At 61.9% G+C, this 26,395-nt stretch overlaps 1 protein-coding gene across 2 annotated transcripts in view; it reads right to left on the bottom strand.

Annotated features, from left to right (window-relative positions):
• The window catches only part of BAHCC1 (BAH domain and coiled-coil containing 1), a gene marked incomplete at both ends in the record, with an annotated part of 60,894 nt that overhangs the window by 23,888 nt on the left and 10,611 nt on the right, over positions 1 to 26,395 (bottom strand). For both annotated transcript variants that reach the window (XM_080712547.1, XM_080712546.1), the window contains 2 exons: positions 2,951 to 3,073; positions 10,774 to 10,949. In XM_080712547.1, coding sequence (XP_080568673.1) covers positions 2,951 to 3,073; positions 10,774 to 10,949 — 299 coding nt within the window. The remainder of the gene's footprint in view (positions 1 to 2,950; positions 3,074 to 10,773; positions 10,950 to 26,395) is intronic.

Raw genomic sequence — 26,395 nt, 5'->3', positions numbered from 1 at the left:
TGAAACTGGGTCTCACTAAGTTGTGGAGGGCTTTACTAACCCAGACATATATATGTATAATGTTTTTTTTAAAAACTTGGAAACAGGGTAATCCCAAGCCTGCACCACCACACCCGGCATTAGTTTTTCTTTTCGATCCTCCTGTCTCAGCCTCCCAAGTACTGGGTTTAAGGGCGTGCACCACCATGCCTGGCTACCTAACCAAATTTACTACTTTACAGGAACAAAGCGTTAAGCACATTCAAAAACTGGGTCAAGCAAGGCGCGGTGGGCACGCTTATCATCCCAGCACTGGGGAGGCTGAGACAGGAGGATCAAGGTTCATGGACAGCCTCAGCTACTTAGTGAGGCCCTTTTCAACTCAGTGAGACTATGTTTCAAAATAAAGAATAAAAAATAGGGCTGGGGTGTAGCTTGGAGATAGAAAGCCCCTGGGTTCCATCCCCGGTACTGAAAACAAAATTGGATCAGCTATCAGGAGCAGCTGCCTTTGAAACTTTACACTTCCCCAAATGAAGCTGTCCCCCATCAGACACGACCCTGGCCCCACCAAGCTCCAGCCCAGCACTCCCGAGCTATAGAGACTGGCCCCTGGAGATTTGCAGAGGGAGGGGAGCACTGCAGCAGTGGCCAGAGGTGATGGTCAGGCATCTTCCCTGAGCGCCTTCCTTCATGTCACGTGGTTTGGGGGGGAAGGGAGGCTTTAATCGGAGGCGTCAGAACCTTTGAAACTGGGGCGGCTCCAGGCTTAAAGTGAGCGGTACCACAAGACACGCCAGTAGGAAGCTGGCTTAGCAGGTGCTCACATGAGGTGAGCCCCGCAGCCCGGGACCCTGTACTGCCAATGGTCAAGCGCCCAGGCACTGTGACTCCCAGGGGGCAAGGGAGGCCCCAGGTGTCTAAGGATGGGTTGGGTGTGGGGGTCTGAGCCTCATGTGGGATGCTCTGGGAAGCCTCCAGTCCCTAGGTAGTTTAACTGGATCTCACAGGCTGCTAGAAGATGTGTGGGGCTAGGTTATAACATTGAAAAGAAGCTGGTCCCAGGAGAGCAGCGGCTGGACCCCACCCCAGCAGCTTGGGCCCACCCAGCCTGGTAGGCAGTGGGTGTCAGGCACCCAGCAGGGGCCCTGTGCCTGGGCCAAACCCAGCCCAGGTCGAGCCGGCGCTGTGCGCTCTCTCAGCCAATCCTGGGGACACTTGCTCAGCACTTGGGGGGAACCGGGGCGCTGTCTCTGGGAGACCCTGGGGTCTGTGCCCCTGGCCCAGCTGGCAGCAGAGTGAAGCCCAAGATCTGAGGGATGACAGGCGGCAACCGAGAGAGGCTGGGAACTTGTAAAAGTGTCCTCAGTCACGTAAATTCCTTGCCAATTTCCTGCTAATTAGAAACGCGAGGGAAGAGGGTAGCCCAGGAGAAACCTAATTAGCTCAATTTCCAAAACCTAATAATGTTCTTGGACGAGGCTCCACCACAATATTGTGAAAGAGGAGTGGCCTGGCCGGGGCTGTGGGCACCCCAGCAGGCCCACTGCCCAGAGGGAGTCCCCAAGCCCTGGTTCAGGGGTCTGGCTTCTGGAGTTGGGACCAGCCACCTGCCAGCCCCTGACCATGTGTCAAAACAGCTGCCCGCGGAGCTGACTGGGGGCTCGGGGGTCCACCCTGAGGGGCTGTCTTGTGGGCAGCAGAGTTCTGGCCAGAGCTGGTTTCCTGGGGCACCGGGATCTGTCCAGGATAATAACAGAATCCCCTGGACATTCTACCTCCGAGCTGCACCTGCAGCTCTATTTCTTAGTCCTTTTATTTTTTATCTTTATTTATTTATTTTTGTGGTACTGGGGATGGACCCAGGGGCTTTCTACCTCTGAGCTTTACCCACAGTCCTATTTTTTATATTTTATTTGGAAACAGGGTCTTATTAAGTTGCTGAGAGCCTCGCTAAGTAGCTGAGGCTGGCTTCGAACCTGGGCGATCCTCCTGTCTCAGCCTCCCAAGCACTGGGATTACAAGCCCGCACCGTCACGCCCGGCAAGTCCTTTTATTTTTTGAAACAGGGTCTCACTGAGTTGCCAAGGGCCTCGCTAAGTAGCTGAGGCTGTCTGTGACCCAGGTCCTCCGGTCTTTGCCTCCCGAGTGCTGGGATGACAAGAGCCCCACACCCACCCCAGCCCTTTCCTGATGCCACACATTCTAGCCCATGGGACCCCAAGTCTGAGATGGCGTTCTAGCATGGGTCATCTGAAAAGTGGCCACTAGCCCAGTGTGTGCCCCAGCCCCCAGGCCTGAGGTGCTCTGAGGAGGGCTAAGACGCAAATGAGGTAGCCCCCCCCAGGAAGAACTCAACTGGAGGCCAAGGCTGCCCTCTGCCCACCCCTGCCAGGCGGGCTCCTCTGCAGGCTCCTGGGCTGGACCTGCCACCACTGCCCGAGCCCTGTGGGCACCTGGAACACCCTCACCAGCCCCAGGGGCTTCTCCCCGGAGAGACCCAAGCTCAGCCCCTTCTCTGGGGAAGCCTGCTGCCAAGGGCTGAGCTACCCATCCTCCCTCGCTGGGCTACTGCTCTGATCCACCCCTCACCCCCTGGCCACTGTCAGCATGGTGGGGCCTCAGGACAGGAGAGCGAGCGGGGAAATGCAGGCTGCCCTGGGCAATCTCTTCTCCAGCTCCCCGGGGCCCAAGACCCTGGAAGGCGGGGGGATGGGGCGCGAGGCAGCCACACTGGTCCCTCGGCTGCTTCTACCAGGGCTGAGAGCCCAAGGTCTCAGAGGCTCCAGGGCCTGGCAGTCGCCTGCCCCTGACAGTGGCCCCAGGGTCCCAGGGCCCAGGGTTTACATCCGCCAGGGGCCCTCTGGGCCTGGCGCCTGGGGGGAGGGTTCCTAGGCTGGCTGCCTGTGTGTGGCCCCGGCCCACCCCCGGGACGCCCGGCACCCCACGCCCGGCCCCAGGCGGTACTTGCCTTTTTGGGTTCCATAGAAACGATGCTGCCCGTAGAGAACGTTGCTGTTTCCATGGTGATCCAAGTGGCTCACGGGCAGGAAGGTGGATGCCAGACTCCCTGAAAATCTGGGGTACGCGGGAGCTAGAGAAGCAAAGAGCCTGGCTGGGAGGCAGTGCCCGGCTCCCTGGCCACACCACCCCGACCCCAGGGAGGCGAGAAGCGCGTGGGTGGCCCAGGAGCCGCGCTTGCCAAGCCAGGCATGCAGCCCGCCGGTGGGAAATCAACCCATCAATACATCATATTAACTCTGACTCGACTAATACCATCCCTCTGGCGCGGCACAAATTGAATTGCTGACGGGCTGGGGCGAGGGGAGACTGGAGGAGGGGAGGCCGTAAGGGGGCCTCTGCACCCTTCCAGCAGCACCAGGGGCTGCCAGAGCCTCCTGGCGGGGCAAGAGAGGAGTGTCTCAGGAGGAGGGGGCGTGAAGGCAGAGGTCAGCCCAGAGAGGACCCCAGCCTGCAGACAGACCCTGGCCCAGCCGTGCTGCACGGAGGCCCCTGCCGGGGCTGGACCACTGGATGCGGCTGGTTTCCACCTGCCGCGAGCCACAGGTGTCTGAAGAACCAGCTTCCCCTTGCCCGCCTCTCCTCGGCGGGAGGTCTGCAAGGGGAGCTGAGGCACAGAGTCCACAGGCGGCGTTCACACCGGAGGGTCCGTCCCTCTTCTGAGGGCTGCCCTGACCAGCTGCTCCCACCCAGTGGGCCTTGGTCCTCGGTGGCGCTGGTCACCTGGGACCCCCACCCCGCCATGAGAGTCAGCATTAGGGTAGGTCCAGAAGGACCTGCAGGGCCGCTCTGGGCCGGGACACTAGTGGCTGGAAGCTACCTGGATGCTGAGGTGCCAGAGCCTCCAGCAGCCACCGTCCCTCCCCACCAGGGTCGGCGGGATACGGGGACCTGGGCCATGGCCAGAGTCAGTCATCAGACTCACCCCCCAGGGCCCTGGCTGGAAGTACCCTGCCCACCGCTGTCTCCATGGCAGCTGACAGCACAACAGTGGCGCCCCCCCCACCTGGCTCACACCCAGGGCCAGATGTCTGGCTGTTCCTGGCCAGACCCTGGTGCCCTTTGTTAAATGGGGGGGGGGGGGGAGCTGGGCAGAGCTGAGGTTCCCCTAGTCACACTGGACCGGATATCCTCAGAGCCTGGGTACTTGCCCAGGGCTTGGGGCTAAGTCCAACTTCTGGTTTTGTTCCAATGGATGCAAGAGGCTGGATGTGGGGCCGTGGGTGTGCGGGTCTCAGGGCAGTGCACCAGGGACTTGGTGGGGGCCCCTACAGGCCGAGGCACGGGGCGGGGGGGCTGAGAGGCTGATGCTTGAGGCTGACGCCCAGCCAGGCTGCCCCTCCCACACTACAGAAGGGCCCAGCTGGGCCGGGCAGGGCGGGGCGCTCTGCTTCATGCCAATAGCTGCTCTGAACAGTCCCCATGGAGAGCAGGAACCCCCGCAGGGTTCCTCTTGGGGATACCACCGTTGTCTCCAGAGCTCCTGACACCCTTTGACTTCTCAGGCCACTCTGGGTGGAGCAGGAGCCCCTGCAGCCTCCCAGGCAAAAGGAGGAGGAGACCCTGAGTCTGCAGGCAGCCGTCCCTGGGAGGGGCGGTGCAGGCCACATCTCCATCACGGCTGTCCTTGATGCTCTGAGCCCCCCAGGCACCAGGACCCCCTCTGCGGTCGCGGTGAACCCACTGACAAGGCCTGCAGCAGGGTTCCACTTGATTGTTTTACTTCGTTTCCCAAATTTCTTTGTTTTACAGTGCTGGAGACTGAACCAGGACCCTGCACACGAGGCCGGCTCTACCACTGAGCTCCACCCCGGCCCTGACCGACTCCTTTCCCGATGGGGTCTCACCGCGCTGCGACGCTGCTGCACCAGCCTCTGCAGTGGCTGGAGTCACAGGCATACGCTGCCACCGCGCGCGGCCCAGAAATTTCTTTTATTATGGAACGCTTGATAAAAGGGTTGTAAGCAGGGTGTGGTGGCGCACACTTGTAATCCCAGCATTTGGGAGGCTGAGACAGGAGGATCGTGGTTCGCAGACAGCCTCAGCTACTTAGTGAGGCCCTTTGCAACTCAGCGAGTCTCTGTTTCAAAATAAAGAATAAAAAATAGGGCTTGAGGGTGTTGCTTGGAGGTAGAATGCCCCTGGGTTCCATCCCCAGTACTGCAGAAAATAAATTAGTAAAAGGATTTGTTGCGTGTTGACTTAGTGGGACTCCTCTTAACACTTTGTGGGCTGAGGGTGCCACAGAACACACCCTGAGAAACACCTTTTTGGAAACCAAGCAGTGGAGAAGCAGTGGACAGCAGGGCGGACGTCAGGCCGCGCCCACCCCAGGCCCTCGAAAGGCACAGCCGGGAGGCCGGGGCTCAGACACGGGCTGCCAGTGCCCGGGTGCTCTACCTTGGCGCGGGTGAGCTCCGTGGGCACAAGGGGTCCTGCAGCCCCGTAGCCCGGCCTGACCATGATGGGCCGAAGCCGACCTTCCGCAGGTCGAGGCCAGGGGGGCGTGGCGGGGGTGGGGGTGGGGGTGTGGGACAGCGCCTGGCCCCCAGTTTGGAGGTGAGGTGGGTGCGGGCCTAAAGTGCGCAGCATGTCTGGGTGTGGGTGGGGGCACTCGGGGACCCTGGGGGCAAGGTGACAACGTCTGTGGTGCCCCAGCCTTCGCGGGCACCGCACCCCAATCCTGGCTGGGCGATCGGCAGCGCAGGTCGACACTCAGGCCTGACGACGGACTCCCCACTCTCTGGCTAAAGGCTCCAGGTGAACCTGCGGAGGGAGCCCCAAGAGGCCCCTGCCGCCAGCTGAGGACCCGGGACACGCCTTGTCCCTGGCCTGTCCCCCGCAACCGCCCCACCCGCCAAGGCGCAGGCTGGCCTGGTGTGTGGGGGACACATCTGCAGCAGATGTTTACCAGATTAAAGGCAGCTCCTGGAAGCCTTGACAAAAGCTGAGGACGGGGGTGGAGGGGACGAGTGGGGGCAGAGGCCGGAGGGGGGCTGGCTAAGCCAGCGCAGCTGCCCCCCCGTAATTGGCTGCTGTTAAGTGTTTTACGGGGCCTCGTTTTGGTAAACAGAAGTCTGCAAATCCTTCCCAGACGCCGCAGTTCCCAGGCGGAGACCTCCCGGTGCCCCCTCGGGAGGTCTGGGCCTCCTGCTGCTCTTGGGCAAGCGGCTGGAGCAGGGTCCTTGCTGTTGGGTGCCCTTAAGGGGCAAGGAGGCCTGGCAGCAAGCCTCCAACTTCCCCAAGGAACCTGGGCGCTGGTCCCCGCTCCCCAAGACCTGGCCCCCAGTTGCCCAGGGACAGGGCCTGACAGGCTCCATCTGTCCCCAGGCTGGGGAGAGTGGGAAGCTGCCAGGCTCCTAGGGGGGCCTGTGGAACAAAGGTGCGGCAGCCCGCCCCCGGTCTGGGTGAGCCCAGGCCCCCACGCTGTGGGGAGGGCTGTGGCACAGACTGGGCGGGCTGGAGGGGCTTGGGGGCTTCCTACTGGGGAAGGCAACTGAGAATCCTCAGAGCTGGGAGCTGGGAGCCACTGGGTATCTGGGACAGAAGCCCTGCTGCTCACACCTTCCACAGCCCTCCTGGCGGGCACGTGCTCGACACCTGTGGGCATCGTGCTGGGGCCCCACTTGCTGGGTGGTGGACAGGTGCACTGACCAGGGAGCTGCCCACCCACCTCATCAGACCCAGGGATTTCACTCCACGAACCCCTCCTGGGACACAGGCAGGCAGGAGCCCTTCCCTGCTGCCACAGCTCCAGTCCTGCAACGCGCTGGCTCTGTGCTTTCAGATGGGGAAACTGAGGCTTCATGCCTCACAGCTGGACCTGTCGGCTTGAGGCTAGTGCAGCTCTTGGCTAACACCCCTCCCTTGGGCCCAAGCTGTGTCCACTTCAGCCTGAGGACCCTGTGGCTGCCTGAGTGTGGACAGGGGCCTCCTGGGCCCACAGCAGCCTCCACACCAGGGGCTTGAGCAAGACCCCAGGGCAGCAGAGACCGCCAGAAGAGCCGGCATGTAGAGCCCGGAGAAACCTCCAGAGGCGTTACCAGCCAGCTCAGGACAAGCCCCCTCCCGGCGGCAGTGGAGTTGTTGGGGGGCGGCTGAGCAAAGAGCACCCCACTTCCCAGCTCAGGGTCTGGGCACTTGCCCCTAGGGGCTTTCCCTAGACCTTGCAGGAGCTGGCTCTTCCCCCACTGGCCCAGCTTCTCCCTGTACGCAGGGGCAGGGAAATCGTGGGCATGTAGGCCTAGGTGAGGGAGGGGGCCAGGGCCCAGGGGTCAGGCCAGGGAGACATCTTCACCACCCAGGAAATAAGTATGAGAGGAGGAGGCCTCCGGGGCTGGAGCGAGGCAGCTGCCAGGCCAGCGATGTCTCCGGGAGTGCCACTGGGGCCACAAGAGCCTCCACCCGCCCAGGGCCGGCCCCGGGCAGGACCTCTGTCCTGGCCACACACAGACGGACTCGCTCACTCCTCAAGTCCAGGCGGGGTCTCGGAGGCGACAGAGAAGCTGGCAGGGGGCTGTGGGGTCCAGGCTCCTGCCCACGGCCCCTGCCCCCACCGGAACCCTGCCAGGGCCCGAAAGAGCCGCAGCTGTGGGCAGGGTGGCACTGAGCAATAGTTCCATCAGGCAGCCAGCCTGGGCTGGCACGTGTGCCCAGCGCCCCCTCCAGGTGGCACTGTATAGCCCAGCGTGGGAGCTCCCTGGCTCTTGCACCCCTGCCGAGCCCCCCAAGAGAGGCATCCCCTTTCATGGCCCTGTGGGTGGTCCTAGACAGGCAGCTGGGGGTGGGGCGTGGGAGAGGGCCAGGCCACTGACAATAGGGCCAGCTGCACTGCACCCACACCCCCGCTTGACCCACCCCGGACAGGCTGGCTGGACAGCAGCTCACCTCGGCCCGGGGCCAGTTCCGCTGCCTGCCCCACCCCTCGTCCAAAGCAGTCCTCCTCTGGCAAAACTCCCCCAGTCCTGGGTGAGCAGCGAGGCTTCCTGGGTGAGCAGCAAGGCTAGGCGGCCTGGGGGCTGAACGAATGGGCTCTGCCCCAGGCCAGATGTTTTGGGGCGGCTCCACCCACTGCGGGGTGCCTTCCCTGCACCCCCAGCTGTTCCAGGGACACAGGAAGCCCCGGCCCCCACTCTAGCAGCTGCCTTGCAGATGGCAAGGTGGGGGGGTCTTCCGCTGGCTGGGAGGCCCTGCCTAGAGTGGGGGCACCCGAGGCTACCACCCACCTGGGGTCCCACTGAGCTGCCCCACCCTGGCCTCCTTGCCCTCGACAGAGGCCCCAGGGGCCAGGAGGCAGAGGATGCTTTGCTGGGCACCAGCCCGTCCTGGGGGCGGTAGAAGGAGGCGGAGACAGAGACAAGGCCTGGCCTCGGAGGAGACCGCCCAGGAGGCCCACCGTGCTGGCCAGCCCCCGGCGGCTTCAGTGTGTCGCGTGCCCCCTGCCCGCCTTGCCCTCCGCCCTCCTGAACACACACGGTCGAGAAACAGGCCCCGGCACGCGGGAGCCAGCTGGCACCCCGTCAAACTAGCAGCCAGGCACGCCGCCAGGGCAGCCCGCCAGCCTGCCACTCCGCGGCCCCGCCCGCCCTGGCCTCGGCCGCACAGAGCGAGTCCTAGCCGGCGGCACCACGTGGCCTGTTGGGAAGTGAGGCTGGAGGGCAGGGGAACCCCCGCGGGAGGGGATCCCGGGTCAGGGCAGCCCAACTGGAGGCGGGGGGAGGGGGGAGCCGAGGCACAGGCTGAGAAGGTGTATGCGGTCGGCAGACACAGACTTGCTGCCAACTTCACGTGAGACCGGGCGGCTCGGGGGGACGCTGCTCCCGGGACCGCCAGCTCCCACACCTGCTTCCAGCCCCAGGTATACTGAAGCGGGGGTGGGGGGGCATCCATTTCCTTCACACTACACCCAACTGAGCTCACCCTCCCACATCGACAACGGAAACTGCACCTTGCACCTGGCACAGGGTGCCCTTGGTGGGCAGAGGGTGGCTGCCGGTCTCAGAGACAAGGACATTCTTGGCAGCGGCACAGCCAGGCCTCTGTGGGCACCAGCCCCTCTTCCTTCCCCCAGCAGAGCTGCCTCCCCAGGATGCAGGACCCAGGGCTGGACTCCGCTCTCCCCAGGCGCCACACTGCAACCGGCCTTCCGCAGCCCAGTGGACACCCCCGGCTCTGGGGCGGGAATATGGGATCTGCTGAGAACGGTCCCCATATGGAAGCCGAGGGCTGGGGGTGCCCTGGTGAGCCACAAACAACTCCACCAGCAGCCGTTGGCACAGGAGGAAGTGGAGGCTGGGGGCCCGGTAGGTGCAGCCGCTGCTGCCCACCCTCAGCACAGCCGCCAGGGACAGGACGGGCCCCAGCGCAGGTGCCCCTGCCCGCAAACCAACCACCCTCCTTGCTGGTGGGTTCCCAAGGGTGGGGTGTGGAGGAAGCGGGAAGGGGCGCCTCTGGTGCAGAACTTGGGGGTAAGCCCTTCCACTCTTGGGCCGGGGACACTGCTGGCTGCAGGAAGGGAAACTGAGTCACTGGCCCAGATGCGCCCATGCACTTTCTTCTGTTGAGGTGGCCTCCCCGTGTCCGGCCCCTTCCTCCCTCCTCTAGATATCCTGGGAGCCAGATGCCACAGCCAGCCTAGGGGTGCCCTCCAGACACAAAGGCTGGGGGGCCTGGAGGGAGCGTCCAGGCGGCGGCAATGGGCCAGTTGGGGAGTGGGGCTCTGATGGTCTGATCTCCCCTTGGTGGGCTTCTGGGTCCCCAGGGTTGGAAGCAGGGGCGCAGGTGGTCTGCCCGCTTGGTGCTGGGACCTGCGGCCTCCACTTCATCAAGGAAGGGAGCTGCTCCTATCGCCTGGCCAACATGTGCACTCCAAGCGGCGCCTAAACCCCAGATTATTTTAACAACTGTCCCTCACTCGTCACCTGTCCTGTTTGGAAAACAGCCCCTTTCTTGTTGCACAAAGAGAGGTTTCTCTGGCTTCCAGCAGTGCCGGGCGCTAATCTCCCTGCCTAGAACATGGGGCGGGTGGCGCGGTGTGTGGGTCCGCGGCGCTCTGTAAACAGGACGCCCGAGCGCAGCAGTCATTGAGTTACGGCAGTGCCGGTGCCAGCAGCGGGAGCCCTGTGCGCCCGCTGCCAACTGCAATTACCTCCCGCGTGCCAGCCGGGGGCTTAACCCTTCCCAGTCCACGGGACACGGCACAGCCCGGTGCAAACCAGCCACCGCGGGGCCTGGGACATGGCCCCAGCCTCTGCCCCGGTCACAACACCAGGGTCCTGGGAAAGGCCCAGGGGAGGCCCGGGAGCTCTCCTACCAGCCATGACGTCTGAAGGCGACAGGTATTCTCCAAGCGCCCACTGTGTGTCCAGAGCGGGGCGGCTGATGCCCTGCTCGGGGCCCCAGAGTGGCCGCCTGTGCCTGCTGACAGCTCTCCCTCCCTGCCCCTCTCTCCCAGCTGGCACATCTGGAGCCCACGCCTCCTCAAGTCTGGGGAGGTAGGGCGGAGCCCATGGCGGAGGGCACAGCCTGGTCTGGCCGGCCCAGCTGTGCTGCACATTTCCACAGCTCCCCGGAGCCCTCCCTGCCCAATCCTCCCCTTCTTCCTCTCTGCCCATCTGGAGCGCACATCTGGCCAGGACTAGCGCCTAGCATGGCCGCCCCACTTCCCACCAATTACCACCTCCCGAGGGTCTTCCTGGGCAGGGAGGCTTCCCCGCTGCAGGTGTGGGGCAGGGCCGCTGGTGGGGGGCCTGGGAGCCCAGAACCCTGGCTTACCTTCATGAGAGTGGGAGAACCAGATCTGGGAGGTGGCGGGGTGGGAGCCTCGGTAGGGCTGCTCTGAGGTGGAGGAGGTGGGGCCGCTGGGGTGCGCGGAAGCCGCTGAGCCCAGGCTGCTGGTGAGGAAGCTGCCCATGAAAGAGGAGGCTGGAGAGTTTCCCATCAGGCGGCTGCTGGCTGTGGACACAGGGCAAGAGTGAGCTTGGGAAGTGGCTGCCTGCAGCGCAAGCGAGAAACATGGCTGCCACCAGCACCGCCACCCGCCACATCCCCGCGCCCACCACCCGGAGCCCTGCTGCCCTGGGCGGGCAAATTCCCAAGAAGCCAGTGGTAGGAAAAGCCCCTCGTGCGGCTGGATGATCACACTGGGGTCCCGAGGCTGCTTGTACCTCAGGCGCGCTAGGACCAGTGCCCTCCTGTTACTGCAAGACAAGGAATGTTACCTTTGTGTGTGCGTGTGGTGCCAGGATGAAGCCCGGGGCATTCTACCTCTGAGCTACACCCCAGCCCTATTTTTTATTCTTTATTTTGAATACCGGGTCTCACTGAGTCGTAGAGGGCCTCACTAAGTAGCCGAGGCTGTCCGCGAACCGCGATCCTCCTGTCTCAGCCTCCCGAATGCTGGGGTTACAAGTGTGCGCCACCACGCCTGGTTCAGGAATGCTACCTTTGCCACCACGTTACCACCATCACTAAAACCACTGGCGCCATCTCACCAACCACATCACCCACACCACCAGCCACTATCACCATCGCCAACCACATCACCCACACCGTCTAGCTTCACATTACGCACACCACCAACCACCACCCCACCACCAACCATGCCACCACCACCAATCATCACCTCTGACACCAACCACATCACCTATACCACCAAACATCACCATCATCAACCGCTTCACCATCAACTACCACCATCAGCACAAACAGTATCACCCATACCACCAATCATCACCATTACCCACAACAACCGCATCAACACCTGCGCCAAATACCACCATCTCTCACACCACTGCTACTACCAGCCACATCACCTGCACCACCGACCTCCACTATAATTGCCAGTATTATCACCACCCAGCCTCGGCGGTGGGCATCAAGCTTCTCAGGTGCAGGTGAGCAGGGTGCTTTGCCAACGCTGCCCAGGCACGGGGACTGGAGCACAGCCAGGGGCCCCTGCCAGCCTGGAGATGTCTGCCCCCTCCTGGCAGTATAGGGGCCCCGGGCCGACGTAAACAAGGGGACACTGGGTCGGAGGGAAGATGGAGGTGGGAAGGGGGTGAGGCTAGAGCTGTCTGGGTCAGCTCTTGAAGTCCCCTCAGGGCACGCGGGGTCAGGCCCCAACTTGGCTGGCCTTCGGTGTCAGACGGAGGTTTCCTGGGCTCAGCCAGTACCCTGGGCATCCCCCTGGTGGTCCAGGAGTTCTGCTGCCGTGAGCCAGACTCCACAGCTGCCCACCAGTCTGCTGCATCTTCTGCTGGTGGTGGCCGGGCCCCCCTCCTCCCAAGCCCAGCGGCTGAGTCTCCAGGTTGCCATGGCTACTGGCTCTGGTACACGTACGCTGTACATGCACGCCCAGGTCACTTGCTGGGTGGTCTGGCTGCACTGTGGGCCCCCAACCCGGTCGGCCGCCCTGGCACCTGGCCACCTCCGCCCCTGGGCAGCAGGCCTGGCTCAGGCTGCCCAGGGCTGAGAGGCCTGTGGGATAGAGGGCAGGGCCTGGTGGAGCCAAAGGGGCTGTGGTCACTGGGAGGTGGTAGGCTAGCCCAAGGTGAGTCAGGGCAGCGGCTTCCGGCCCAGAGGCAGGGGGCTGGCCAATTTGTGGCTCCTCCTTCTGCTTGGCTTGGCTCTGGGAGCTTCCCAGACCCAGGGTGACTCAGCAGAGAGGCAGCCAGGCCTGGAGAGGGGGCTGCCCAGGGGACCCTGGCAGCCCCGGCTGGGGTGGAGGTGGTTCCTTCCTCACTGAAGGACACGGAAGGTGCTGGCTGGGGGAAGCCAGGGGCTTCTCCTGCACTGGAAGGGTCTGTGAGCACCGGGCGGGGAGGGGGATGCCAGGGGGCGTCCATATGGGAAGAGGAAGAGATGGCTGAAGGTGGCCAGAGCCAGGGACTTCCCGGACCACAGGGCTGGGCCTGCCAGGGGCCCCAGCCAGGCCCCAGGCGTGTTCAGCCGGGGGAGGGGACTCCAGGCTGGGAAGGGAAGTGCTGGCCTGCTGGCCTGCTCTGGGGACCCTGGGGGGGCATGCCTGTGGGATGAGTGTGGTGGCCCAGCCCCAGCTGCAAGCCCTGCCCAGGCTGCCAGGAGTCCCCCAGGCCTCCCGCCCCCGCCCTCCAGGGAAGCACCGCCCACCCCTTCCTCCTGAAGATGTGGGAAGCAACGGATTCCAAAAGTTGGGTCTGGAGAAAAAATTTCCCCAGGACCTCCGCCTGAGAAGCCCGCACCTTGAGTTCTCCCACACCGTGGGCAGTGGCAGGACCCACAGCCCAGCAGATCCAAGGGCACTGGGGCACAGTGGTCTCCTCAGAGGTCTCCTTGCCCCAGCACCCTGAGGAACTGCAGAGCGCCTCTGCCCAGAGCCCCCAAGGCCCACCCACCGAGGGCCTGGGCACCTGGCAAGCAGGCCTGGGTCCAGTAGCGTATCGGAGGTGGTGGACCCCAAGCCAGAGTCCAGGGTCTCCGGCCTTCATCTCCACCAGGAGACTGACCCTGGCCCAGGAGGCCGCGGCCGCGGCTCCACTCTGACACCATTCTGGCGGCGCCCCCCCCCCTTGGGGGCTGAGGAGGCTGCACTACTGCTCCACCCGCTCATCAGCTCTTCACGCCCAGCCCCTCCTTCCCCTTCGAAGACCCTCGGGGTGGGGGAGCTATGTCACAGCTGCTCAGAGCCATTAAGGTGGGGACCCCGGCCCAGAGCCTGGTAAGTGCAGGGGAGGAGATGCTGGCTGCTGCCCCTCTCCCTGACCAGCTGGCGCCCTGGCAGCTGGCGGGACGTGCTCTCTGGTGCCCGGCCTCTGGCCGGCTGCCCACCCGAGGGTCTCTGCGCCCTTCTTTCCTTTCGCGCCGAGGATGGAAGGGTGAGATTGTTGTGTCCTTGTCATAAGCATAGGTCTCAGTTTCACTAGAATTAGTTCAAGCTCTAAGGCACAAGAAAGAAGGCAGAAGCCAGGCACAGTGGCGCAGGTCTGTAACCCTAGTTCTCAGGAGGCTGACAAGAGGATCACAGGTTAGAGGCCAGCCTCAGCAATTTAGCAGAGTCCTGTTTCAAGCCAGGCCTGGTGGTACACATCTGTAATCCCAGAAAAGGAGAGAAAAGGAAGAACGCAGGCAAGCAGAGCCAGGCGGGACCCCGCCGCCCTGAACATCACGAGGAGTGGTCCTGGACGCCCTGGGGGCACGGCTGCACATGCCTTCACCTGCGTCACAGGCAGCGCACGCCGTGCCCAATTCCAGCCACACGGGGCTGGAGCCCTAAGTCCACCGTGCCGGCCACTCACTCTGCCCAGTGTCTGCCCTTGGAAGCCTGGCCCACAGGGGCAGCTGCTGCCAGGGACACTCACTTCCTGGCCTGCAGGGATGGCCTGGGAGGTGCACCCTGCCTCGCACCGTCTCCCCCCAATTTGGGCTGTGCACATGGTGAGACACGGTGACCCTCCTGCTGAAGGTGGAGTCCTACCTGGAAGTCGACCCTGCAGCTCTGCAGGTAGACAGGGACCTCAGGGTGGGTGGGGTCCTTGAGGCCCTTCCCTAGCCCACCCGGCTCCTGGGAAGCCTAGGAAACCCCGGGACAGAGCATCTGCACCGTCACCCCCCTCTAGGACTTGGGCCATGGCACCATGCCCAGTAGCAGAGCCGGCAGCGCCGTGGGCAGGCCTGTGGGCAGACTCCGCAGCCCCCTCCTGCTGACCAGTAGCCAGCCCCAGACAGAGCCGGCGCAGTGCTGCCCGGGAGTCCAGCGCAGCTAGGGCCGAGCGTAGCCGGGAACCGGGCTGCAGTCTCCTCATCTTGGCAGGGTCCTTGCCTACCGAGTGCAGCGGTTCCGGGGCGGGGGCAGGAAGACCCGTGTGGTGGGAAGCCAAGGGGCTCCTGGCCCCCAGGTCCTGGTGCTGACTGACCACAGCGGCACCTCTCCTGCCAGGGCTATATGACCCGTTTGGCTGAGCGCCACCCCACTCAGGACTGATAAGGGAACAGCACGATGGACTAGACCGTGAGTCCCGGGCCAAGTGGGCCTGCGCCCTCCAAGGCCACCCTCGCCCTGGCGTGCGTGGTCATGGCAACCCAGCCCCACTGCCCGGGGCGCTCTCGAACTTCTCACGCACTTTGGCACACTGAGGATTTCCCCAGGAACGGGCGCTCAAGAGCGCCGTGAGGTGTCCGTAGGCCCCGAGGCAGGCCCCGCTGTGCCCCCATTGCCCAGCTCGCAGCTCTCTGTCAAGGGCGGCTCCAATCCTAGCTCCAGGGCCATCTCAGCTCTGCCCAGGACACCACGGAGGCCTGGCCCGGACGCAGCGCTGGCTGAGAAAACCGCTCCGGAAGCCAGCACGCCGGGAGGCCAGCTGAGGCCTCAGACTGCCGGTGCCTCAGGCACAGCCCCATCCCTGGGAGGCCCGAGTGTCCCCACACCCCACGGCGGGGACCTGTGTGGAGAGATGGCTTCCAGCAACAGGAGGGCCAGAGAACAGCTGGGCAGAGCTGGGCCGGAGTGCCTGGCGGCTCCCTCAGACTCTCATGGGCCACTGAGTCTGGGGCTTGTCCCCAGGGCCACTGCAGGGAGCAGTGGCGGCAGCAGGTTGTCCTGGGTGAGGTAGCTGGGCCTCGCAGCCCACCTGCTGCCTGGACCCACCTGAGTGGCCGAGGTGGCCAGCAGACACGGGGCGCAGAAGTTGCCGAGGATGTCCCAGGTGCTGCCCGGGGAAGCTGCCGGACCCAGGGCCCGAGGACCACCCCCACAGGCCAGACCGGTGGCCCAGCACCCTGCTGAGGGCCCATCAAGGAGCTGTCACCTAGAGCCCAGGCCTCGGCAGCTGGTTGGCCAGGTGCTGGCTGTGTCTAGCCACCAGTCTCTCCTGCCAGACTTTCTGGGCTGTGACACCCGCTTGAACTGGGCAGGACGGGCGGGCGGGAGCAGAGATGCAGGGAACAAGCATTTGTTTTGAGTTAAGTGAGCGGCTGAGATGGCATCCTCCTTTTCTGGAAACTGTGAAATGGGTTGTAAAAAAAAAAACCAAACACACACACACACACACACACACACACACACACACACACACACACACAAACCACGGCTGAGTGAGATGGCGGCAGCTCCTGAGAAGCTAGTCCCTTCCCAGGCTCTCGGCGCTCCTGTTGCTTCCGGAAGCCCAGCTGACGGGCTGCTGGCACGGGCCTCCCTGGCTCCGCGTCTGGCGGCTGCACCCGCCACCCGCGCCAGCTCCCACCCGCTCAGGCTCCCCTCTTCCTTCGGCACCAGCTCCCTGCTCTGCCTCCCCCGGCCCCTGCCTGGCTCCACCAGGCCTAGGGGACAGTGGGCGCTCCTGCGACTGGAGCGGGGGCCAGGGAGCCCCTCCCACACAGAGCCGAGCCCCACAGGGAGCAGAGGAGGAGGCAGCCTCCACCCGCCTGCATTCCCCTCGTTCCAGGCAAGACGAAGGACAACTTCCACGCTGGGCTTTGTGTGGTGCGCGCTGTGGCACCTGGGTGTGAGGGGAAAGGGTCAGGTCTGGCAGCATGGAGACCACCTGGCTGCCCAGAAGGAGGCCGAGGGCCGGGGTGGGGATATCGCCTGGTGGGAAGGACCGATGAACCACTCTGAGGACCCCAGCCCCCACCAAGAAAGAGGAAGCTGCCGTGGCCACATCCTACTCAGGGCCGCATCTCTGGAAAAGCCTGTGAATTCCAGAGACAGCCCAGTGACGACTCCCCTGCTAGAGGCGGGGAGGGACTGTGTGCGAACACTCACATCCCTGGGTATGTCTGTGACTATAGATGTGTTAGTGTATGACTCTAAATGGGTATACACCTGGGTTTTCAACAACTCTGGCTACGCACGCATGTCTAGGGCAGTGCTATAGGTGTGTGTGCGTCTAGGGCGTTTGGCTATGCCTGTACACACGTCTAGGGCGTGTGACTTTGGGCATTCCTGTGTGGCTCTGGGTATGCGTGCACAGCTCTGGGCACACACGCCTTGGCTAACTCCATTCTTGGGCACGTGGGCTGGGCAGGCAGGCTCTGGAAGCTGCTTCCCAGGGGTCAGGCATCCGCCAGACTCGCCCCTCGTGGTCCTCCCTAGCCTGCCTACGTCCTCTGCCCTGGATGGGGCACAGCCAGGCAGACCTGTGGTAGAAGAGAGCAGCTCCAGCATCCTCAAGGGCCCCAAGACCCCTGTCTGCTGCCTGGGGCCAGCCCTTCTCCGGCGCAGCCTCTCAGCTGCCTCTCTGGGCAGTGAGTGGCCTCAAGAGTCTTGTGGATTCTGCAGGACGGGCCATGGGCTGGTTCAGCACCGGCCTTCCTCACACTCGTCACCCAGGTCTATCTATCTATCTTTCTCTTTCTTTCTTTCTTTCTTTCTTTTTTTCTCTTTCTTTCTTTCTTTCTTTCTTTCTATAGTACTGGGCATCAAACACAGGGGCATTCTATCTCCAGCTATCCCAGCCCTATTTTTTATTTTATTTTATTTTATTTTGGTACTGGGCTACACTCCCAGATCTATATTTATATTTTTATTTGGAAACAGAGTCTCACTAAGTTGCTGAGAGCCTCCCTAAGAAGCTGAGACTGGCCTTGAACCTTCAGGATCCTCCTGTCTCCGCCTCCCAAGCGTGGGGCTTACAAGCGTGCCCCACCATGCCCAGCCTTTATTCTTTATTTTGAAACAGGGTCTCACTAAGTTGAAGAGGGCCTCACTAAGTAGCTGAGGCTGACCACAGACCTGTGATCCTCCTGCCTTAGCCTCCCAAGTACTGGGACTACCAGCGTGCACGGCCACGCCTGGCCCACATGGTCTCTGCCGATCACACGCCCCTGGGGTCAGCCTCGTGGGCAGCACGCTCAGCGCCAGCGCCCCGTGGAGCCGGTGAGGTCACCTAGGTTTGAGTCCTCTGCGGCCAGGCATCAATCTACAGCACCGTTCTCTGCACTGGCTGCCGAGCCCCCTCTCCTGTACCACGGCCCTGGGAGAGTCTGAGGGAACCCTATGGAGGCACCATGCCACCCTTCCTGCCATCCGCAGCTCCCTGAAGGAGGCTGGAGGAGAGGAGGTGGGGCAGGCCCAGGGAGAGAGGAAGAGAGAAGGAAGGAAGGAGGCGGGAAAGGCCTGGAACCAGCGGGGCAGTGTGTGTACATGTGCTTGTGTGTGTGCACACACCATGTACACAAGGGGGCCCAGGAATGTGGAGCTGCGGGCGCAGCCCATCCCTGGGAACGAGCGCACCACCCGGGAAGCCCCCCTGCCAGCCCGGGAAAACCTTCCCAAAGGCCCCACTGGCCCAAAGGAAGCCCCGCTCAGGCCATAATAGGAAAGCTCTGTGGTTGCTGGGCCGCCCGGCCCAGCCAGAGGCAACACTGACAGGACAGGCCTAGAACTAATAAAAGAAAAGGAAAATCGGATATAAGTCTGGTTCTTATTAAAAGGGTAAATTTAGCCTTTGGCTAGAGCAGGGAGGCGGTGGCCACGGCTCCCCGCTGGGGCGGCCCTGGACTCCCTCCACCGCCGCAGTGACTCACAGTGTCCCCAGGCCGGGGAGGCCGCCCCGCTTCCCCTCTCTTCATACCTTCCCTCCTCTGGGCAGGAAGGTGGCCAGGACTCCCCACCCGCCGAGACACTCAAGGGCCAGCATGCGGGCAGGCGGAGCGTGGGAAGGTGACCGGCTGGCCGGCCCATTCCTTTAACCGCCCCTGGCCTGGAGGGGCGTCCCCACAACTTTTCCGTTTGTGTGTATGGTGCTGGGGTTGGAATGGAGGGGCATTCTACCTCTGAGCTACACCCCCAGCCCCATTTTTATTCTTTTTTTTTTTTGTGGGTCTGGGGATGGAACCCAGGGGCATCTGACCTCCGAGCTATACCCCCTGCCCTATTTTTTTTTTTTTTTTTGGTGGTACTGGGGGTGGAACCCAGAGGCTTTCTACCTCCGGGCTATACTCCCAGACCTTTTTTTTTTTAATATTTTATTTGGAAACAAGGTCTCACTAAGTTGCAGAGGGCCTCACTAAGTAGCTGAGGCTGTCCGTGAACCTGCGATCCTCCTGTCTCAGCCTCCCGAATGCTGGGATTACAAGTGTGTGCCACCACACTCGGCTTCTTCTTCTTTTAGTTGTGGTACAGGGGACTGAACCCAGGACCATTCTACCTCTGAGCTACACCCCCAGCCCTATTTTTTTTTTTTTTTTTTTTTTTTTTGCGGGTCTGAGGATGGAACCCAGGGGCATTTGACCTCCGAGCCACACCCCCTGCCCTATTTTTTTATTCTTTAATTTGAAACAGGGTCTCACTGAGTTGCGAAGGGCCTCACTAAGTAGCTGAGGCTGTCCGCAAACCGCCATCCTCTGGTCTCAGTCTTCCAAATGCTGGGATTATAAGCGTGCGCCACCACGCCTGGCCCAGCCCTATTTTTTATTCTTCAGTCTTCCAAATGCTGGGATTATAAGCGTGCGCCACCACGCCTGGCCCAGCCCTATTTTTTATTCTTTATTTTGAAGCAGTGTCTCGCAAAGTTGCAGAGGGCCTCACTGAGTAGCTGAGGCTAGCCGTGAACCTGTGATCCTCCTGTCTCAGCCTCTCAAGTACTGGGATTACAAAACATATACCACAATGCCCGGCTGCCACCATCTTGAATCCAGCCAGCCATGTAAGAGAAGGTCACCTCGGTTTGGAAATTGGGGTCTCACACACACACAATCACAAACACTCACGTACTAGACTGCATACAATATGCACACGCACGTACACAAGCATGCATGTGTGCAGTTACATATACATAGCTCACCCCCATGCAAACACACATTCACGTCTATGTATACTCACTCTCAGGCTCATGAACACATAGGTGTACACACATGCATGCATGCACGCGCGCACCTCAGTGGTAATATCCTCTCAGATGAGCCAGCCCGGCACCCCCGACAGGCTGGGTGTTGTAGTGCAGCCACGGGCATCCGGCCTGCCCTCCTGCACCTGGCAGGACCTATCTGTCAAGTGGCCCAGCCGCAGAGCCTGCCATGCAAGGACCCCTCCTCCGCCCCAGGAGATGTGGGCCTTGACGAGGGCCATCCTTGCAGATCCGCCCACCCGCACGTATTTCTCAGTCTGGCCTGGGCCTCCTCGGCTGTCACCCGCCCCACGGGCACAGGAGCCTTGCTGGACGGGCAGACCCTGATGTCTTGCTTGCGGCTAGTGTGATGAGCCCCTTCGCTGTACCAAGTATGAGCAGTACCCCGCCTGGCCAGGGCTGCTGGCTGCAGGAACGGGAGGCACTGTGTCCACCCGAGGCAAGGAAGGGCCGCTTGTGTCCTCTTGATGACACTTGCTTGGGCCCCGGGCTGTAAGCTTGAGCTAGCCCGGCCCAGGACGCCCAGCAAGGCCGAGGCCCACATGGGCACCCCACTGCCTGTGCCGGGCAGGACAGGCTTAAGCAGGCGGGAGGCCAGGCCGGGGCAGCCACGCATACGAGCTCACGGCCTCCAGCATGGGGCCAGCGGCTCCTGGCCATCGCGAGGACTCGGGCCAGCTCCAGCTCCCTGAGCAGGACCAGGCACCAAAGGCCTGACTCCCGGCATCCTGAAGTGGCCCTGCGGGGACAAAGAGGCACTCGGGATGCTGCTGCCGGTCCCAGCACTCTGTCCCCGTTTCCCAGCCACTGCTTCCGGTACTGTTGATTCCAGCTACTCAGGGCTCAAACTCCAGCGTGGCCCTCTCGAGAGGGACTCCTGGCCCTTCTCAAACTCTGTTTCTCGAAGCCCAGTTCACACCGTGCCCCGCCTCCTCTGAGAAGCACCGCCTGGCCTTCCCTGGAACTCCCCACCGCTGGCTGCAGAGCCCTCTGTTCAGCGCCCAGCTGCACACACCCTCGGGCCGAGCGGCATCTTTCCTCTGTGTGTGGCGCAGTGCCGGGGGCGGGTGGGCGAGGCCAGCCGAGAGCGCGAGGAAGTCAACCCCAGAGGGAAGGTTAGGAAGGAAACACAAAGGTGCCAGCTGCCTCGAGCCCCAGAGGATGCGGACACTGGCAAGGCAGGCGGCCAGAGAGAAGCTGAGGCGGGGGCTGCCCGACCCCACACCCTCTCCCCTCAGGCCGGTCCCAGTCAGGGGGAGATGAGGAAAATGCAGGGCTCCACTGTGGGAAGTGGGTTCCCTTCTCGGCAAGCCCGTGTTGCTGCGCGTCACCGTGCCGGGGAGCGGGCAGAGCTGGGACCGCTGGCCCCGGGCCACCAGCCCACCTGCTCCTGGGAGCCGCGGCTCGTCCTGCAGGCCTTCCAAGTGGGGACACAAGTAGGGGCAGCGGAGGCCACACAGGAAGGCCGGGGCAAGAGAAGGGCCATCCACGGTGCCGCGCTGCTGCCGCTTCAAGCCCAGAGATGAGAAGCTGAAATCCCCAAGGACAGCTGGGGCTGCGGCTTGATGGTAAAGCACTTCCCTGGCATGCATGGGCCCCTGGGGTCGAGTCCTAGTACTGCAAGTGCATGTGAGTGAGCGCGCACACACACACACACACACACACACACACACACACACACACGCAGACACACACACAGACACACACACAGACACACATGCAGACACACATGCAGACAGACACAGACACACACACAGACACACATGCAGACACACACAGACACAGACACACACAGAGACACACACACAGACACACACAGACACACATGCAGACACACAGACACACACGCAGACACACAGACACAGACATACACACAAGACACACACAGACACACACACAGACACACACAGACACACCACACAGACACACACACAGACACACACACAGACACACACAGATACACATACACACAGACACAGACACACACACACGCAGACACACAGACACACACACAGACACACACACAGACACACAAAGATACACAGACACACACAGATACACATACACACAGACACACACACACAGACACACACACACAGACACACACACACACGCAGACACACAGACACAGACACACAGACACACCACACAGACACACACACAGACACACACCAGACACACACAGATACACACACAGACACACACAGATACACATACACACAGACACAGACACAGACACACGCAGACACACAGACACACACACAGACACACAGACACAGACACACACACACGCAGACACACAAAGACACACACACACAGACACACACACACACAGACACACATGCAGACACACACACAGACACACAGATACAGACATACACACAAGACACACACACACACACAGACACACAGACACACACACAAGGCGGATTTGTGTCTTCCGTTATGGTCTGAGGACTACACATTCAAGAGAACACACAAAACGCAAACCTCAGCGTTCTGCAGTAGGAATCTGGTGCTTCCCGGAACAACGCCAAAAGGCAGGGAGCCTGGGCGGGGAAGCTGTGCCCCGCAAGGCCCAGGATGCTGCCAGAGGCATCCAGGATGGGCTGGAGCCCGAGGAGCCTGTGAGGACCCCGGCAGGAAGGTCCGCCCTGCCCTCAGCCGCCGTGCCAGAGCTGCAGGGGTCATGGCCGTAGCAGGAGCAGCCCCCTCCGGTCCAGGTGGGGCCACTGGGACCGCACAAGACCTCTGCCACCCTGGCAGGACCTGCTCCCAGGTTAGGAAGGAGAGCAGAGTCACGCCCTCGCCCATCTACACAGGGCGAAGGTGCAGCTGATGTGGAGGGCCTCAGAGGTGCCCCCCACAGCTCCAGAGGGCACAGATCTCCAGGGCTGACCCCTAGACACACGGTGGCTCTCAGCCGCCTGTCTAGCCAGCCATGCTCAGGGCCAGCTTTGTATTCCAGGGAAGTGGGTAGTGTCTGCCGCGGAGCCTGGGCTGGCCCAGGGAGGGGGCCGGGGGGCACTCCAGTGGGCCTGACCTCTTGGGCAGGCAGCTGGCACGGGAATGGCTACAGACAGCACTGCCCAGACCAGAGGGCATGCTGTCCCATCGTCCCCGCCACAGCGAGCCCTGAGCGTCGCCCAGTGGATGAATCTCCACCCTCGCTCATTCAGTAGACGTTTCTGAGCCCACGATGTGCCAGGGGCACATCCTTGGCCAGGCTGTCTGGATCTGATGGAATCTGAGGTGCCCACGGGCAGCTGAGCACCCCGACCTGTGCCCTGGCCCTGGTTCCTGTGGTATCCCACACGGACCCCTAGGCTGTCTGGGTGCCGGCTTGCTCTGTCCTCTGGCGGTACCGCTGGGAGCACGACGCGGGGTCTGCAGTGGTCAGCAGTGCCCTGACCGGGGGTGAGGGGATGGCCCACGTGTTGGGGGTCCCACAGGGACACCCATATTGGCATTCTGAGGCAAGATGATGTGGGGTCTGGGAGGCAGGAGGGGCAGGAGTGACGGTGGGAGGAGTAAGTCTGGGCAGCCTCAGGACACCCTGGGCTGAGCCAGAGGGACAGAGGCTGAGAGGGAGGGGGCTTCAGTGAGCTGGGGCCAGCCTTGGCTACGCCACATTGCAGGAGGCAAGAAGGTTCCCAGAGGAGATCTCTGCCCAGCCAGCAGCCAGAGGACAGTGGGCCGAGGCCCAGAAAGACTGAGATGACCCTCAATGACCCCGGCCCCGCCGATGACCCCTTTATGTGTGACAGGGACCCAGATTTGCTTCTATGAATAAAGTGTGGTAAGTGTGCAGGCCCACTGCCCCGAAGGGACGTTGCAGGGAGACCACGGGCACCATCTGGTCTCACCTGCCCTCTCCCCGGGCTCTGCGTGGCCCCGTGGGCAGGAACCATCTTGCGCAGTGAGGAGCCAAGGCCGGGCCGACCAGGGCAAGCTTGAAGGAGACTCACCGTTGAGAACCTGGAGGTGCCCACAGCCCTGGCTGACACAGTACCCTGCTCCCTGACCAACAGAAACTGAAATAAGTATTTGCTGTTGTGAGCCCAGCATGGTGGCTCACACTTGTCATCCCAGGACTTGGGAGGCTGAGATGGAGGGCCGCAGGTTCGCGGACAGCCTCAGCCACTCAGTGAGGCCCTTTGCAACTCAGTGAGACTCCGACTCAAAATAAAGAACAAAAAAAATAGGGCTGGGAGTGTAGCTCGGAGGTAGAATACCCCTGGGTTCCATCCCCAGTACCGCACACACACACACACAAATTGCTGTTTTGAGCTGCTGCGTTTGGGGGTGGTCTGATACACAGCGGTAGCTAACCAATACACAGAGAAGAGTCAGAACTGCAGGGCGTAGTTAGCATGAGCCCTGGGCAGGGGCAGAACCTTCGGGAAGGCAGAGGGACTCCACAGGGGACGGACAGGGACACAGGGCAAACCACCTTCTCTGAAAAGTCAGAATCAGGCGTGAAGCCTCCGGTCCTGCCCCAGCTGGCAGGTCCTAAGGGTCGCACAGCTTGAGCACCCTACGGAGAAGCAGCCCAGCTCTGGGGGCACACGCCCCCACTCCCCGCCCTGGCTACCTGGCACTGGAGGGGATATTTCCCCGTCCATCTCCCACTAGAGGGCTCTTTACACTTAGCAATTTGGATTTTTACTAAGTGTTAGGGTGTGTGTGTGAATGTGTGTGTGTGTGTGTGTGTGTGTGTGTGTGTGTGTGTGTGGGTGGTGCTGGGGATATTCTATCTCTGAACTACACCCCCAGCCCGATTGTTTATTTTGAAACAGGGTCTCACCAAGCTGCTGAGGGCATAAGTAGCTGAGGCTGGCCACGAACCTGCAATCCTCCTGTCTCAGCCTCCCAAGTACTGGGATTACAAGCGTGCGCCACCACGTCCAGCTGATTTTTACTAAATATTTACCACCAAATCTGCACCATGTATGAGGCATAGGGAGGCCTGGTCTGTGGTTCTCTGGTTTTCTTTGGTTTTATCTGCATACACACATGGGAAGGGCTTTCTTGGGGTTAGCCTAAAGATGCACTACAATTCAATTTAGATTTAATTTTAATATCAATTTAAAGCAAATTAAAAGCTTATTTTTAGGATACCCAAAGGGATGCAAAAACTCCCAAAAAGGATACTGGCTTCCAGGCAAACTGCCCACGAGGTGACCTGCTGGCCTGGGGTGACCATGCTGCACCGCGGGGCCGGCCGGATGGAGCCTGGGCCCTGCCATGCAGACCAGGCAGGCCCCGGGGAGCCTGCAGCCAGTATCGCAGAGCAAGGGGCCGTGCACCCGAGGGCCAGGGACAGAGGGTGCGCTCTGCTCCTCCTGAGCCTCAGCTGGGACCTTGGTCCGGCCTCACCGTGTGCACACTCGGGGCCCGGGATTGTGGTGAGTGGAGGTGGTGGCAAAAGGGATCCAGGCCACACTGGGCTAAGTGCAAAGCCTCGTGGTACCAGGTCCAACCCTGGGCACAGGAGCGCTAACAAAGACAAGAGTCACCGGGCCTGGAGGGCAGGGCAGAGGGGAGTGGGGCAGACAGACTCTTGCTGAGGTGTGCAGGTGATGTGCGGGGCTGGGACCTACCAAAGCTCTGGGGACGGCGGCAGGGCTCGCTCAGCACTAACAAGACAGAGCGGAGGGCAGCTTCCAGGAAGGGCCGCAAGTGTGGGGTGCCTGGCAGAAGGCTACACCCCCAAACCCACCATCACCCCAGACCACGCTGCATACTGCATGTGCCTGTGTGTGTTTTAACTGAAAATTAAACCCGGGAGCATTCTACCTCTGAGCTTCAACCTCAGCCCTGTTTTATTTCTTATTTTGAAACAGGGTGCCGGGTGTGGTGGCGCACACTTGTAATCCCAGCACTTGGGAGGCTGAGACAGGAGGATCAAGGTTCGCGGCCAGTCTCAGCTACTTGATGAGGCCCTCCACCACAACTCAGTGAGACCCTGTTTCAAACTGAAGAATAAAAAATAGAGCTGGGGGTGTAGCTTGGAAGTAGAATGCCCCTGGGTTCCATCCCCAGTACTGCAAAACAAAACAAAAAAGCAAAAAATAAACAGGGCCTCGCTAAGCTGCTCGGCTGCCACCGGCCTGCAGCGCTGTCTCAGCCTCCCAGGGGAGGCGCGGAGGTGGACACCCTAACGCGGGCCCTGTCCTGCACCCTTTCCGTGCAGTCCGCATAGCTCCCTGTCTACAAGGGCGAGCGAGGGGCAGCCAGGGCTCCAGGGCCCATGGTGCTGGGCAGGGACCAAGGGGCCCCGCGCTCTGCTGCCCCTCTCAAGCAGCAAAGGGAGAGGAGGAGAGAGTGGACAGGCCAGGTGGCTGCTAACCTCAAAGAGCCGCCTCTCCCCTTGGTCAGGACCCCCTGGCAGGCAGCTGGGAAGGGGGCCAGCCCCAGCCATGGGGGTGAGCCCTCCCCAGCCATGGGCTTCCAGTCTGCGAGTCCCCGAGTCTCATGCAGCAGCCAGGGCTGCCCACAGCTCTGAGCCCCGCTGCCTGCGGAGGGAAGGGAGCAGGCATGCCCATCATGGCTGCACCCTCAGCCCGGAG

This window comes from Muscardinus avellanarius, assembly GCF_963383645.1.
Source record: "Muscardinus avellanarius genome assembly, chromosome: 16".
In the NCBI taxonomy this organism is placed as follows: domain Eukaryota; kingdom Metazoa; phylum Chordata; class Mammalia; order Rodentia; family Gliridae; genus Muscardinus; species Muscardinus avellanarius.
This window is presented reverse-complemented; position numbering and strand designations above follow the sequence as displayed.